Raw genomic sequence first — 17,220 nt, 5'->3', positions numbered from 1 at the left:
GGGGGGGGGAGGGCCGGTGTTTGCCTGCCCCTGCTGGGATGGTGGGAGGAGGAGGGGGCATCCGAAGGGTGCATGACGCCGGGGTGTCCCTTCCCGAGCAGGAGCAGAAAACGCAGCTGGAGAAAGAGGTGTCCCGCAGCCGCATCCCCCGCCTGGTCCTCCGACCGCAGCAGAAGGTGTCTCCCGCTTCCGAGTCGCCCTTTTCGGAAGAGGAGAGCCGGGAATTCAACCCGCCCAGTTCCTCCGGGGGCTCCGGCAGGACCGTCAGCAGCAATAGCTTCTGCTCAGGTACCGCAGACGGAACCCCCCGGCTCAGTCCTCAGTCCGGGGGTCACGTTGGGCCCCACCACGCCGACCCCCGAGGCTTCGCTGTCACCCCCGGCCGATGCATCCCAGTGTCGGGCTCGTAGCGAGCCCTGACGAGCATCCCGCTTTGCAGATGAAGAAGGGCAGCCACTGATTTTTCCAGGGAAGTCCAGTATCTGTTCTTTTAATACGTGTCCATAAACGACACCAGATGTTTCCATTTCAAGGTCTGCTATCCACCGCTAGAAAGTTGGCGGTTTTACTGTGACAGAATAGTTGCTTAAAGAGAAGGATTTTCCTTAAAATCTGTGGCGTGGGTTTGAAGCATTCTGAAAAGCCCATGAGCCAAAGAGTCTGTAAAACAGGAGCTGCTACTAAGGCTGTCAGACCTGGGTCAAATACTGCAATTCCTTTTGGTTTTGTGACAATGGCCTCCATGCATAAATCAGAACAAAATATGTAGGTGAAGTTCTTGCTGTCACATTGAATTGAGTTTTGTTTATTTGAGAAGTCAGGCTGCTTCTGACAAGTGTGTAGCCAGATGTGAGTTGGGCATGATGCCGTCTCTACAGAGGGGGTGATGGCTGGGTGATGTATCAGAAGTAAATTACCACTCTCTGTAAACCACACAAGTGTCATTTGCTCTTCAAAATGAGTGTATCCCTTTACATCAGGGACAACTTGAAAACAGATATGTTAAATATTTGTCCAGTGTATAGTGTAGCACAATTTAAGTGCCTCAACTAGCAGTGAATGACTCAGATACCTACTAGTGGTGAGTAATTTTCTAATTCAGTGAAACTCTTCACCAAGTATGACGTTATGCACAGGGATAACAGCATTGAGGGTCGCATCATGAAGACCTTGGGCTCTATGCGTGGTAATTTTAAAGATATTTTGGTGCCTAAGGATTTGGTTTTCATAGTATTTTGGAGAGCATAACATCCTATGTCTAAATAAAAATCTCAATTATAATAAGCATTTTTGTAATAGTTAATATCAGAACAAGTTCATGAACTTTCTTTTTGTTTATTCATGAAGTATTTGTTACTAAAGGTTTTCCTGAGAACAGCCAGAAACACTCATATTTATTTTTGTCTTTATTTTGTGGATCAGATTATTATTTTTGAATTGCTTTAATGAAAACCAGTGTATTGAATGCTGTGTACAAGAACAGTCAGTTTTCTAGATGAGAAACACAGTATCCGAGTCTAGCTTAGATAGATTTTGCAATTCAGGCTCAGTGGAATGATCTATTTGGTTATTGTTTAATGAACAATGCAGGGTGTTAAACAAACAACATAGTACTGTAAGAATGCTGAAGTCTTTTTCCCATGCCTTTTGAATCCCTCCATCTTACCTGCTTGAGTTTGCCAGTTACAAAGAAGTAAAATCTTTTGAAGCTTTCTATTAATACATTATTTTTATGATCTGTCCCAAATGACTGCTTTCTAGCCTGATTTTTTTTTCCCTGTGTGTTGACAGGCCTTTCATCCTGGTTAATGACATTTTTTATATCTTTTGGGTTTATATCGTGTTCTTTGGATCTACTCAACACAGAGCTGCCAAAGTAATACCCTTGCTGTCCCGCTGCACTGTATGGGCTGTCTTGAGGCCCAGCAGAGCTTTGTATTTACTCTGGGTGTGTCTGATCTCATGGCTTGACAGTTTTAAGGCACCTTTCACTGAGGTATGCAAGAGTGCGATGCTGGTCTCCTAACCTGCATCTTAAGCACAACTGCTCATATATTTACTTTCTTAATTCATCTTTTATTCTTCCATGAATGCTGCATTGATTTAGTTTGATTTTTTTCCCCATGCCAAGAGCTTTGTGCTTCTCAAGCTGCGTGCAGCACCCACACAGTTTGACTGCAGTTTGACTGCGGTGAGCCTTCAAATCTTATGCAGGAAAGGATCGGCCAAGGCACTGTCCTCCAGCCCAGGACATGGTTTTGTTGTTGACAGGTTTGATGGATTTTTCACTGCGATGCAGGTATGACAACAGTCCCTGACTTGACTTCCTCATTCTCTGACATCTCTTCCCTGTCTTCCAGTTATAGTCCTTCTGTATCATAGTATGTCTAATTTAGATTGAAATTCCCGAGCGGCAGCAGTTGGCTGCTTGTTCTGTTTCTGGGGAGGGAATGGTGAAGAGCTGCATAGAGAGGTGAGTGGAGGGGCCTCAGCCTCTAAACTGCCTCTCCTGGTGCTTAACTTGGCACTTACCATCTTTAAAATTAGCAAGTGATAAATTTGGAATAGTTGAGCAAATGAATAACATGTTGAACAAGAGTGTGATGGCAGTATGAAAAAGCTCATGATCATTTAGGTAAATGGCTTTTTTTTTAAGCTCCTAAAGGTTCCTGATAAGCAGCAGATAGTATGACTTGACCCCTGGATAATTCCTTTCCTCTTTACCCTTCTCTTGACAAGTTGCTCTCCATCTTTCCTTCTTTATTATTGACACCAAGTGGTTGCGATCAGTAGATTTCTTTTTCCTCCAGTAGAAATTTTTTTTTCCTTGTTCATTTAAATATGTATTTCCTACTAGATTCCCTAGAGCTTCTGAGGTTGTCCATTTTCCCTGAGTGCTTACATTGATCCCAATGCATAAGTGAAGGTTTGGAGTTCTTTCTCTCTAAATGAGAGCAGCAGGGTGTTCCAGGTATCAGTAATGTTGGTTTAGGTAGGGGGAACCTATGGGAACCGTGGCAGCGCTGCAAGCATGGTAGCAACAGCATAAAATGCCTCTCGGCAGCAGACAAGAGACACTATGGTTTAATGCTTCATTTCTTTTGAAGAAGTTATTAGTTCTGGCTGAGATAAGTTTTAAATTTGTGTGATCAGCTCCCTCTTTGTCTTGTGTGACTGGATCAGAGACTCACTTGATCATGTTGATCAAATATTTGCAATTGACTTTATGTCAGTTTTGCTTTGTAAGTCCATATGAAACACGGTGAGAGTGTTAATCTTATCTCTGATATTCCTGACAAAATGTGTGTTTAATATTCTTTGTTTCTGCCAAGTGAACATGGATGCTCTCTGGATGTTGTGTAGGCAAGCTGAGCCTTTGTGTCAGTATTCACCACGCGCAATCCTTCCTTAAAATCGTAGCGCATCTGGGGTCCTGTTTGTCATTTGATACAGGAGCACTTCTCTTCCTTCAGTCACTGCCCTCCTTTGGCTTGGATGTCAGCCACAAGAACTCGTATGATGTCAAACGATGAAAAAACACTCTCCCAGCAGCTTCGACTGGCTCAGCTGCTACAGAGCATTTGCCTGTGTCATGAGTGTTTTCCTCATAAGTCGCACTTGGCTTTGAAGCGGCTGCACGCGCTTACCTTGTCAGTCGGGCCGAGAGCATGATTTTAAACGTCGCAAACAAATCATCTGCTCATGGGTCCATGGCTGAGCAGCTGCTGCCAGCAAGAGCGAGGCAGCCTTTGGTAGTTCCAGTTGCAGTGTTTGCCTGCAAGAAATAAGATCCTTAGGGCGGGGCGTTATCCTTGGGTTTTGTGTACATGTCCTTTTGATACCGAGCCAGTTGCATATTGGATCGAAGGCAGCCTGGATGTGTTAAACTCAGTAACAGCCTGTTTAGGTTTTCGTTTTAAAAGGAAGTTAGTCTGGGATACACTTTTTTCCTATTTTCTGCCTCTGAACAGCTTAGCTTTTAAATTTGTTCTTATGAAGAAGAGTTGTTACATGCTGCCTTTATAAGGACGCCCAAGCTTTCCATCAGCCTGTCTTCAGAAGCCAGCCTCATGAATTTCTGCAGGTAATGCAGCGGCACTTTGTCAACTGAGGTGCAGCTTTGCAGGAAGCACTTGTGCATTTAATAATCGGTTCAGCTATGAGCCTGAGGAGCTGATTTATGCCCATAGCAAACAGTTCCTCTTTTTGTGGGCTTACCTGCAAATCACCTTTTTAACTGGTCTGCATAGTACTTGAAAACCAGGAGCATCTCTGTACAGGAATGATTGTGACTCACTCCAAAACAAAGTTTTCAGAAATAGGAGTTGAAGCTTCTTTTTTGCTTTTCCTTTCAGATTTCAGGATCCAGGTTCAATGCTTATTTCATAATTTGTTCTTTTCTGGTGTAAAGATTTTTTAAAATCTTGTTCTTTACCTGCATGGCACAATAAATATACTCCAGTACCAAGGCTGCACTGTAAGCCCTGGGGTGTAGGTGCTGCAACAGGAATCTCAGCATTGCCGTTCCCTGCTCTTGTTCCTGTGCACGGTCCCCTTGAACTCGCAGATTATTTGTCAGTTGTCTCAGCTGCTGATGGGTGCTGGGACTAAGTTTGCAGTGCATATGTCAAAATAAGCATGTAGGTTTAGGCAGGCTTATTAAAGTCCATGTGAATGTGCAACCCATATTGCTAGCCACAGACAAGAAGAAAAGGGTTGTGCAGGTGTTACTGGGTGAAAAGTTGTGCCTTCTCGCACTCCGGTAAATAATTTCTTTGCTAGAACATTGAAGCAGTATGGTAAACCAGACAGCTTTGGAGACTACACTGTTAGAGTGTGTGTGCTTAAATATATAGTTCTGAATCAAAGAGGAAAACAAATTTTCAGTATTTTTAACAAACCAACAGATGGAGGCCAGAGAGTTAATACAAATTACTGAAAATAATTACCTCTATTATTTGTGTTTGTATATGTATGTACATATGTATGTATTATTATGGAAACAGTGAGCTGTCCCAATCTTCTCGTTTCTTGTTATAGGAAAAAATACTGTGTTTAAATAGTTCCTTACCATTTGTTGGTTTTTTTAGTCTGAGTTACTGAACCAAAGAGATATGCTTAAAAGTGCTTAAGTATGTGACACTGAAAGTTAGCTTCTCCTTCCTGCAGTCTTTTATGCTATGCTTTTCCACAGTCCTTTTGCCATTTTTTCCAAACTTCTGAAATGAAGGTCTTCTCCTGCACATTTCTTTGAAGCACTGTGTAAAGCAGTTCAGTAATTACTGTGATACTAGCTTACAAAAACACTGAAACAAAATCTGCTTTCAAAAATTCATGTATGGCCCTTGAATAAGAGTGACACTTCAGACATGCTTCCTTTTCTCACTTCTGCTTCCCTGGAGAATTTCCTTCTGGGCCAGTTTATGTGGAGTAATCTGTTATTGCTTAATATTGTTACCCACCAATTCTGTTTTGAAGTGTAGAGATGTGTTCCAAACCTGGAAATGAGAAAAGTGCCTAGGTACTAAAAAGCAAAGGCTCCCTATTCCTCAGTTTTTGGACTTTGCCTGCTTCCCTTTCAGATTGACTGTTTATTCCCTCTTACTAGGTAAGAATTCTTTTGTTCCTGTGCCACACAACAGCATCTGGAAGCCAAAGCCTTTTGAATGTTTGTTGTCACCTTTTTATATACCTGTGAGCACTGTGAACCTTTAAAGCCTGACTCAGAGCCTCCGGAGGTCAGTAGAAGAGTTCCTGTTCTCTCTGGCACATTTTGGATGGTGTCCTGAGAACAGTCAGTACCTCATCTTTTCTACTACCCCATTTGTCTCAGCTTGCTGTGTACTATGAACTGAATTCTAAACTATATCATGTACTTTCTTCACCACCAATGCGTAATCTAATACTTACTGTTTTAAAGTGCTTTTCATGCAATTTTCTGTTGGGTTGAATGTGGCCATGCATATTGAAGAACATCACAACTTGTAGCAGAAATTAATCTTTAATCAGAAGTTTTTGATTTCTTTTGTATTAAAAGAGAATCTTTATATTTTAAACGAAATTCTATATGACATATTTTAACCCTATGTTTATAGGGTTAAAATATGTCCTTGAAATTTTGGAACACTGTTTTGATGTATATGTATCACCATGTGATGATGCTAAGTGCCAGTTTACATTTGGTAGCAATTAAAAAAAAGGATAGAATAGTGATTTCCAAGCATCATTCGAAGGTAAACAGTGCAACCTTACGAGGTGATGTTGAAGCTGTGAGGGTCACAGTCATACACTGTCAGCCATGGAGGCAGAGCTATATGAGAACAAAGGAATATAACATGTTGTACCATTTGAGGAACAGGTACAAATTTCTATATGGTCTATTGAAGATACTCATTTCCAAAAATGATACCTTGAAAATTGGATAGAATATTTATAATTTCCTTTACTGCATAGTGGAATTAAACACATAAAAACACACACAAACTCATCTGTATATACACATGTATTTCACATAACGTTAATATTAAGTGGGTAATATTTCTTATACTGGATGTAGTCAAGGATTTCCCACCAGACAGAGCAGTAGTGATTCCACTTCAGCTATTTGCCTCAGGAAAGGTTAGTGAGGGCTACTAAAGTGCCTAAAAACCCTGCTGAACAGCCAAGACTTCTTTGTCTCTTTTTCAGACTCTTTCCACTCTTCACCTTTAGTTAAAACTTTTCTTTAAAATTTTCAAATAGATTTTCAGTCCTTTATCATATTAAACCCCTTGTCCAGTTGTTATCTGTGATGTGATATCAAAACTCTAGGAGCTGTTCTATTCCTGACCATAGTGCTCTCCTAGTAACAGTACTATTTTTATTGCTATTTTTACTAGTAAGCCTCGATGCTTTTGTTCTGTAATACTAATACCATTAGTGGTGCTATAAATGTAATGACAAAGCCAATAAGCCACAATTATAGAGTCCTTTTTTCAGATGGTTTCCCAGAACTCACATCAGTCCTGCTTATTAGTGAAATGTTCAAACAGAAGGAGGATTAGTAGAGGTATCATTTGCTGCCAAAGTCAATTAAAATTTGATGCTTCAGTGTAACTTAGCTATTGTACAGTCAGATGTCAAGAGCTGATACCTTTAAGGACATGTTTATGGGAAATACTGCATGGTAAAAGATGTCCCAGCTCTAGGAGTGGGTCACGTCACCTTTCCCTCCCCTCCTCTACACAATCTGAGCCTGTCATCATTTATGCTGTGCTGTGAGTGAGCAGAGAGGATCTCTTTCCAAATCCAGTGAGCAACTTCCATGCTGAATTTTCAGTAGTGACCATTAGTGATCAGCCTCTGGGTGTGATGGAAGCAAAGTCAAAGGGGCTGGTGAGGAACAGATGTAAAAGTCACCTGTATATTAATGATAGGAACCTCAGCAACAATCAGAAGGGGTTGAAGATGTTCAGTCTTGATTTTACTTACTTCACTACTGGGTTAGATTTTATGACTAGAACATTAAAATCACAGAATCTCAGAATCATTCAGGTTGGAAAAGACCCTTGGGATCATCGAGTCCAACCATCCGCCCTACTCTACAAAGTTCTCCCCTACACCATATTCCCTAACATCTCATCTAAAAGACCCTTACACACATCCAGGGATGGTGACTCCACCACCTCCCTGGGCAGCCTATTCCACTCTCTGACCACTCTTTCTGTGATTTTTTTTTTCCTAATGTCCAGTCTGAACCTCCCCTGTTGCAGTTTAAAGCCGTTCCCTCTTGTTCTGTCACTAATCACCTGTGAGAAGAGACCAGCACCAACCTCTCTACAATGTCCTTTCAGGGAGCTGTAGAGAGTGATAGAGTGAAAATCAGTAGTTCCTGCTTGAAAGATGAACTGGGAAAACCAGGGTAGTTCCCAACTGTGAAATATCTAAAAAATGTAAAAGGAAATTATGATCCTAAGCATGTAGGTTGTATTGGACCTCTGGAGATCATTTCATCCCGACTGTTTTTTGAAGCAGGACTGCTTCCAGCACTGTGTCACATCAGACATGGATTTGTCTATCCAAGTCTAGAAAACCTTCAAGGGCAAGAGTTTGCACAGCCTCTCAAGGTGACCTCGTGGAGCTGCTAGCCTGCCTTTGTTCACAGGCAAAATGGAGCATAGTTAATTCAAGTTCTGTCTGTAGAGACATAGAGATTAAATTTGGAATTAATTTGCTTAGCAGGATTTTGTAAAAGTAGGCCTTGTCATATAAATCTCCTCTCTTTTCCTGACAGGGCTATAGTTCTGCTGCTCTTCTGCTCTGTTTTAGTGTGCTTGACTCCTGGTAAGACACTTGCCTCACAAGCACATGATATTCTGATTAATTTTATTAAATACCAGCGCCAACAGATCTTAAAAATAACTGTAAAATGAGTTTAGAATTGGTCAGAAGGACCAAGACTAGTAGCATTTTTAGGACTACTTTTAGTAAGGTTATTGAATATTTTTTTCAACAGTCTGTGTGATTTTGCAGGTTTGTAGGTGACAAATTGTAGCAATGACTAATCTTCTAGAGTGCATCAAATCACCTTCTGAAATGGCTGCAGTAAAAATGAGATGGTTTAGTACAAATAGGAGCTGAGGAGAATATTCACAATTCTTACCTTAAGCTGTGCTCCCTAAATCATTGCTGGGAAGGTGAGGGTGCCTCCAGGGGGCCTTTCAGTGTCACAGTGAGGTTGGAGTTAGACTCCTATCTATTGAGAGACTAATGATGTGCATGTGAATATGCTCCACCTCTGTCTTTCTCTGTGTACTACTCATTTGATACTATTACGTTTCATCTTGCTGCTTTTACTGTGGTCTTTGTGTTGCCCAGTTGTTCCAGAATGATGCTGTCAGCCTCCTTAGCGATGTTTTCCAACTGCGCTGTAATCCCGTACACCTTACTGGTTCAGCTACTCAAGTCAGAATGGTGGCTGCACTAGTGAATGGAAAGAGATGAGAACCTCCAGACAGTGACTCAGAGTAGTGGGAAGACTGGAGAAGTCTAATTTGGGCTATTTGTTCTGACTCATCCTCCAGAGGAGCCTCTTTCTCTGCATTTAAAACAAGAGGAGCCTTAGCAGGTGGAAGCTAGGTGATATTCCCTTTGGTCTGTCAGCAACTTTCATTAATGCATAACACTCCTGTGCTACAAGAGAGCACAGTCATGAGAAGAAGACCAAAGCAACACACAGAGAGACAAAACATGTGGAACAGACAAGCAGATTGGGAGATTATGCTGAGAAGTTCTGAAATACCCTTGGTGGTTCACCATCAATGGCCAGCTGGCAGTGTGCCATCCTGGCAGAGCCATGGCTGCCCAAACTAACAGATCCTGGGACGAACAGGAATGGAACCATTAGGAAAAGTCCAGAACCAGTTTTTGTCTTGGTACACTGAACTGGTAAAAGTTAATTAGAAGCCCCTGTTTAGTTCTGGAATCCACATTTCTTAGTGGAAATATAGAGGATGTACAGCCTGAACACTAGTCAAGGGAACTTTAAGTGAAGACTAAAGTGGGACCGTAGACAAAGGATCAGGTAGGGGGTGGACACAAGTGCATAAATAGATCTGGCCGCTAGGTGTGAGGGTAATATTAAGTCTGTGGTTCCTCAGTGAGAGCACCATTAGTTATTTGGATGGACTATATGGGGAGTTTGTAAATCTTGAAGTCTTCAGGAAAAGGCATTTTTTTTCTAAAGAAGGCTGTAAGGCATATTCCAGTGAAACTTCTAAAGTCTCTGTGCTCAGAAAATCAGAGAACATTATCAAGTCACAACATACAGCCTTAAAGTCTATGAGAACAATATTTTTGTCAGTTGTTAGAGTATTACTATCTTTAACATTGTTTGACTTTACTATTTGAAAGTTAGTGCATGCAAATGTCAGAGCGCTCTGAGCAACTTCCCTGATTGTTTGTTTGAGGAGACACTGTGCTTGGCTTTGAAACTTGGCAAGCGTGTCTGATCTGGGAGAGGGGTTGGACATAAGAGTTTCAGTGATGAAATCCAGCTGATGTTCAAAGGGAAAGTCTACTCCCAGAATACTCTTAGGAGGCCACTGTGAAAAAAGACACCATGACTATTGCTAAGAAAGCAATGAAAGTTTTGTGTTACACATTTATGTGCTTTTTCCTCTTGTGCCAACAAATAATGCAGGCAAGATCAGAAGTATGGACTTGCACAGCATTATTTGCCAGCTTTCTCTCTTCTGTCTTCCTGATGTTCATGTCCCTGAGAAGGTAACTCAGGTCTGTCTGTATTCCTGAGAAGTCTGGACCTGAAATCCTTACTGGGGGAAAGCTCTTGCTGAGTTATAGGGCTGAATCCTTAACTGACCTTGCTGAAAGCTGCATTCACATCATGTCTTCAGCAGAGCGAATCCCATTGTGGGCTCATGTGCTCCCGTTACCCCATTGCCTACTTTGGAGATGGATTCCTTGTACTGGCCCATTTCTGGGCAGGTAGAGGTCTTCACCACCTTCAGTCAGAGTTGTCAGTGAGGTTTTGGAGGAACCTGCAGGTCTGTGGGAAATACTGAACCCACACCGCTGCAGTTGCATCCTTCCTCTTGCAGACAAGAAGCGGAGGTGTTTGCTGCAGCAGTGAGCTGGCTGGCAGGCTGTGGGATGGAGCGGGCATCACACGGTCAGGGTCCTTGGGAGGGTCTGCTGCTCTTCTGCATGGATTTCACCTGCAATATTAAATACAATTAAAGAGCCCTTTTAGGCTTCGGTAGCAGGGAAGAACGAAGATAAGTGCAGGCAATTTGGCTTGCACCAAGCAGCTGGATAGCACCTCAGTGTTCACCAGGACTTTTGCTTGTGCCAGAATAGCGAGTTGCCCATCAGCTGGGAGGTTCATCCCCCAGTGTACACCAGAGCTTTGCTTGCCTTTGGTGGTGAGCACCAGAATTACATATGCAGCTGTTCCCTTCTGTGATAGTAAACATTTTGATTCTTCAAAAGGCACTGCAAAAAGCTGACACAGAAAAATGTTTCTCTGTGGCTTGCCCTAGATTTCGAAACTTTATAATTTTGTTCACATTTCTGGCTAATACTAGGTAGAAAGAGTAGAAGTTATACATTACATAAAAAACAGCAAATGATCAGAGGAGAGGGAGTACAATAAAATAATTCTTTTACTTCAGCTGGAGTGGGAATGCTCACCTGATTATTGGTGTGTCTAAAGGTCACAAGGGGTATGAGTAGAGAAGAGCTGTTGTTCTTTGTGACAGGCTCATTTGTTCCTTTAGTAAATGTCCCATTGCAACAAAACCTGAAGTCCTTAAGGATAAAATGAGAATATGTAGATATGACATAATCTGATCATACAGTGTCACCAGTATGATGTCAGAGGCAATGATGAGGGGAATAGTAATTAAAATACTTATTTTTATGTGCTATTTTTATATGCTTTCTTTGGCTACTCTTATTTCCTTATCACAGTAAGCTTTACATATATGGTTTTTCAATGCCCTAATTCTTAACACTGTAGTTTAGTTCTGTCATTTTTTAAGGGTTTATCATCTTCTGAGGTTCTTCTAGGTAGCAACCCTATAGATTCTTCACTGAGAGGGAGTTGCTGTTCACTGGAACAGGCTCCCCAGGAAAGTGGTGATGGCACCAAGCCTGTCAGAGTTCAAGGAGTGTCTGGATGACTCTCTTAATCATATGATTTAATTTTAGGTAGTCCTGTGAGGAGCAGGGAGTTGGACTCAGTGATCCTTATGGGTTCCTCCCAACTTGGGATATTCTATGATAGCTTTAGGAGTTACTTGTACATAAAGTCTCCCATACAAAACACATATGTGAGGTCTGCAGAATCTGTCCACCTATTGCAGTGATTTTATTGGTGGAGAGATGAAGGAAATAATTTGTCTTCTTTTTTTTTTTTTTTAAACACAGAATTTTGAAAATGATGGCACATAGAGAAACATCTAAGTGGAAAGGTCATAAGAAAAAATAAGCTGCATGAACCTGCACTATTTTCTGAATATATTTGATTATAAATGTTTGTGTGATTCTAAAGAGAAGATGCTTTGGACATAGCTGAAGGAGCTGCTTAAATGCGATTCAGAAGTTTACTCAGCTGTGCTGATCCACTGCCTTGTAGGTAGCATTCATTCAGCCTTCAGAAGAGACTCTCAATCCTTGGGAGAAGGAAATGGCTGCTGATCTGGGAGGAAATTGCTGCCTTCTCTCTTCTCTGTGTTGAGTGATATTGTGATGTTGATGGGAATGGAAAGGATAAAAAGTAAATAAAAATCATGTGAGCAAAAATCCTACTTTAATCAGGGTGAATGCAGGAATGGGCTGAAAACATTGTTAGTGGTCTTCTCCTTCCTGGTGTTTTTCTAGGAAATATTTCTGAGTTGCAGAAGGCAGCAGCAAGATGGCAAAGGAGGTGCTTGTAGGCTTAATTGAGCTGATTTGAAGGAATGAGATATGATTAAGCTGGATTAAGTGCTTTGCACCATTACTGCCCTTTGTGCCTTGGGAGGTAATTCTGGCAATAGGCTGGGCTGCCCCTGTGGCTTGGCATCATGTCTGGCAGTTTTCAGAGGGCTGGTCAGCAGCACCTCAGGCTGCTGTTACATCCTAATGCATATAGCATGCATGGAACTGACAGCACTTTTAGGTACCTTGTTCAGCACTGGAGGCAGGACACAGAGAAATAAGAAGCAGAACACTGCAACAAAAAGGTGAGGGTAGGGTAATTGGCCAGGCATGAAGGAAAATTGGTTCACATGACAGGATGAGGTTGTTTTACTGTACGGAGGGAACAATAGTCAACAATAACAAAAACTACTCTTTCTTGTGGAGGGAGGGCAGGCAGGGAGGAGATAGTTGTGGGATGACCCTTTTGCTTCATAAATGCACAGTCATATACTGACTTTTTAAACAATCTGCCCATGCAAAGCTCATGGCAAGATCAGGCTTGACCTAAATTATGAACAGGGTGGAAGTGGTAAGTGCAGTGTGATCATGCAACGATTTGGCTCAGTTGCAGGTACTTCTTTGACTTTCATGTTAGGTAAAGATAATGGGAGCAGAGTGCGATTGCGTAATTAAGATGGCAGCTTTCACTTTGTCCTGAACAAACAATCACATTTCTCCAGGAGAGTAAATATTCAAGGCTTCCCAGTGTCAGAGTAGCCTGTTTGGTTTTGTTGTGTATCTCTAAAACCACCATGACTTTTAGGGGAGCTGTGATTACCCAAGATTACAGGAGATGTGGTTAGATGAAGGGGACATTTGATATGTGGATTTTACCTGGACTCAGACTTCTTACTTTGCATTTAATTGTTAAGAGGAGTAGTGTTTGTATACCTGGAGGTCAGGAATGCGGGTCTATTCCTGAGGTGGCTGCTGATGCCATGAAGTGCTGGTGTGCCCTCAGAGGAATTCAGCTTTAAACAAAAGCAGTCTGTGCATAACACACCCTCTACAGAAACAGGTACCTCACAGCCACTTGTCAAGAATGGAAGAGGTCTGTGATCATGGTTGCTTTAAAAGGAGAAACAATTTTGAGAAACCTTTATTAATTCCAGTGAAATGAAAATCCTGGCTGTGCATATGGGCTGTAATAGGTCATTCTCATGTTGTTCTATCATAAGGAGCATAGCTTGAAGGAGAGCACGTGGCCTGTGCTTGCTTTTCATCCGGTGTGCATTACACAAGCCATTCTTGTGTCTTACATGCATTTCTTCATGGCCATAATATTCCCTAACCTAGCTAAGTCAGGGGAATTTATCTTAGATCTGAGATTTCATTATGTAGCCCCTGATTATGTATTTTGTCAGGCAGTGAAACAAGCACTTGCCGTTTTAGTCTGCCACAAGATATCCAAGACTTCTTCACAAAATGGGAAAAACCAATAGCTTCTCACCAGGTTTCAGTGCCAAGGTTGTGCATATCAGGTAACTGATTGTAAACAGCTGCCTTTTTTTTTTTTTTTTTTTTTTTTTTTAAATTCTGCTGATGTTCATGTACTTACTAGTTAGAAATGTTGATGTTTTCCCCTTTCTCTTCAGATGACACTGGCTGTCCTAGTAGCCAGTCAGTATCTCCAGTTAAGACTCCTTCTGATGCTGGAAACAGTCCAATCAGTTTTTGCACTGGTAGCGATGGAGACTTCTCCAGGAAGAAATTCAGTCCAGGGACAATGAGTGAAGGGAACCCACAGCTTGCTCGATATAAGAAGGAGACAAAGACAAGCGTTGTAAAGCCGGGTGAGTATAGTATAGTTATTTTCATTTCTTTAATTACACTTTCTAATTGACTAGTACATCAATGTCTACATACGTTGTGTTGTCCTGCCTGTGATACCACTAATGCAGATAGTAAATAAAAAAATAGTTGAGTTCTTTCTATGGAGCCACCTGCAAGATTTGCAAACACTGTCAGTATTAGCTTTTTCATGGAAATATAATTAATGAATGTCTTCACTTTTTTTTATGAGGCTTGATTGTAATGTCAAATAACAACTGAAATTGATTTTTATCCTATTTCGTGGTAATTGCACACATATTTCACTGGCCAAAGATAAATGACTCTTACTATCAAAGCAAAGAATTATAGTCTTCTGATGTTGTTAGATTTATTGTTGGATCCTGCTTAAAGTTTATGCTGCCAGGCTGCGATAGCTCTGGGGCTACAACATGTCAAACCAAGGCAAGATAACGGACAGCCTACATGTGGGAGTTCGACAGATGTAGATTCATACTACATTGGCTGAATCAGGAGCATGTCTCCCATTGCCTCAGGCTAATGGGCCACCTCAGACCACCAGCTACATCAGCACCTGCTTGTCGCACATCCAAGACTAAGTATCCCAGTGTGTCATTTGATGCTGTCGTTTTAATGAGTAGATATAAAATATTTTTGTGATTCATGTTCAAGCAGCTCTTGATTACAAATGGTCAGGATATTTGTGCTGTTATTTAATTAATCATGGAGACAGAGAGGGTGTTGACCCTGTACAGAGCCAGCTGCAGAAGTGACATTGTTTATGAGCCCAGGTACCTCCTGGCTATACTGTTTCCAGAGTCATTTTACCTCTGGAAGTAATTTAGATGCTTTCATGAGGAGCCAGGTCAGCTTTACCAGTACCATGTTTGATCCAGAAACAGTAGAGAATCTGTTGCAAAAACTCTTTGCTCGCTTGGTCATTGAAAAGGCCAGTTAAATCTGACTTACCCCTATCTCTCCAAGTTCTTCAGCTCATTTCATAACGCAGTGTTGCTTGAGTGTTTCCAGTCTCCCATTGCTCTGCGTAATGGATGATGAGAAATAGTATTTTTTCAAGGTTTATTTTCTGTTCCATTAAAATCAAGGAATCTAATGCAAGCAGAATGCAATAAATATGGTATAGGACTGTCAAATCTGTAGCCATGGCTACCACAACCATCTTGTATGTGAATATGGATGTAGCTTATCAAAATGTGGATGAAGAACTTTGAAAGTTTTTTTTTCTTCTGGAATCCTATACACATGGAAAAGAGTTATGCACTTGTTTCAATAAATTACTTAATTGTTTTTGATTATTACACTTAAATTGATCTGTGATATCAAGTTATTAACCTTTGGCAGTAATAGTCAGAAGTCATTTTCATTTTAGTTGATTGTATTATTTCAAGTCTTTGAACAGACTTTGTTTAGGTATTGTTGCAGGTGGGCCATTCTGTAGCTGTCGGTACCTCTGCAGTGATTGATATCTAAGGTCAGAAAACCTGTCTCTAGAGTTCAAACGTATCACTCCTGAGATCCATCAAAACTCTCAGAGCAGGAACCAGGTCTGATTTATAGAATAATTCTAAGTTCCTCCTGCCAAATAACTCACACCTTTTTAGTGGAAAATTATCAAAACCCACGTCTTAGTCAGTGTGAGAGCTGACACAGGTGAGGAACATTCCTGAATGGAGAGCACATGAGGGGACAGCTGGGGTTCATTTGCTGTTGGCCACAGGAGTTAATGTAATTTTTTCCCATTGCTGTCTCTTGGCTTCAGGTGGATCCAGACCCTTCCCCATGACCTACTTGTGCATGAATTTCGGGTGGCTCAGGCGGGAAGATCTAGCCCTTTTGCAAAGAGGAGGCATTGTCACATAGCAAAACATGCAGTGAGTTAACAGGGGAGGAGTAGAAGGGGAGTGGGATATGGGAAGAGAATAAGAGCAATGTGTCCTTGTTGTACCTAACATAGTTCTGCATACAGCTGGTTACCTCAGGCTACAGCACAAAAACAGTTGTGCATAGTACCTCTTTCTACCAAAAGCTCTTACTAATATAGGGAGATAATCTCTAGTTTTTATTTATCTGAGATGTCTTGTGATAATGACTGTGTAGCAGGAGCCAGACATCAGAGAAAAATCCAGCCTACCACTATCTTTTACAGACTGTGTCCTGTGCTACATTTTTGTAGGACAGTACATCAGTCAGTGTGCACCTTCAAAATGCCTGTCATTTTGCTGAAAACACCGTATCTGTTTCCAGGATTGTTTTCTTGGAACATGCTGAATCTCAGAAGTAACACTCACACAAATATTTAGATAATTCAGGAAATGTCGGAGTGGGATAGCCCTGAGAATGAACCCTGGGATGTTTTTAGGCTGTTCCCAAGCTCCAATGCTTTTCTGCTACTCTAGCAACATCACTTCATCTTTCTTTCCTGTACTTCAAAATATGAAATACAACATAGCTTTTTTTTCTCTAACAGCTTAAGGCATTGTTATTTGGATCTAAGTCATCTTCACCTCTTGAAGTATTAACAAACTAGATTTGGATATCATTCATAATTTATGTTGTTTGCATAGTGAACCATACTTAACCCTGGAATGCATTATCACTGCATCTTGCTGAACCTCTGAAAGATTTATAAACATGAAGAAATTATTCATTTGGGATAGTTGGTAATGGTTTTTATTGTGCATTAAATCTGAATCACAGAAGCTTTATAGGTGAATTTGGCTTAAAACCTGTGCCTGCTTTCCCAGGAAAGGATGGAGAGAACAGGAACATTAAGGAAGGTATATAACATCCACTCCAGGAGAAAGTTAACAAGCCTTTTAATTTCAGGATGTTATAAGTTGTTCCTTCTTTGGGTGTGATTATGTAGTATTAAAAACAATAGAAAATGTGTTGCAGAAAATGCCCTTGCAAAAGGTGCAAAAAGCTTAATAAACACTAGTCTTAGTT

At 41.2% G+C, this 17,220-nt stretch overlaps 1 protein-coding gene across 1 annotated transcript in view; it reads left to right on the top strand.

The window, feature by feature from the left end:
• The first annotated feature begins 7 nt into the window (after window positions 1-7).
• SYBU (syntabulin) overlaps window positions 8-17,220 on the top strand; it is a 42,365-nt gene continuing 25,152 nt past the window's right edge. The window contains exons 1-2 of the mRNA XM_026841590.1: window positions 8-288; window positions 14,058-14,255. Coding sequence (XP_026697391.1) covers window positions 39-288; window positions 14,058-14,255 — 448 coding nt within the window. The 5' untranslated portion in view covers window positions 8-38. The remainder of the gene's footprint in view (window positions 289-14,057; window positions 14,256-17,220) is intronic.

This window comes from Athene cunicularia, assembly GCF_003259725.1.
Source record: "Athene cunicularia isolate RWA chromosome 2 unlocalized genomic scaffold, athCun1 chr2_part1, whole genome shotgun sequence".
Taxonomy (NCBI): Eukaryota; Metazoa; Chordata; class Aves; order Strigiformes; family Strigidae; genus Athene; species Athene cunicularia.
Note: the sequence above shows the minus strand (reverse complement) of the source record. Positions and strands in the feature narration are given on the sequence as shown.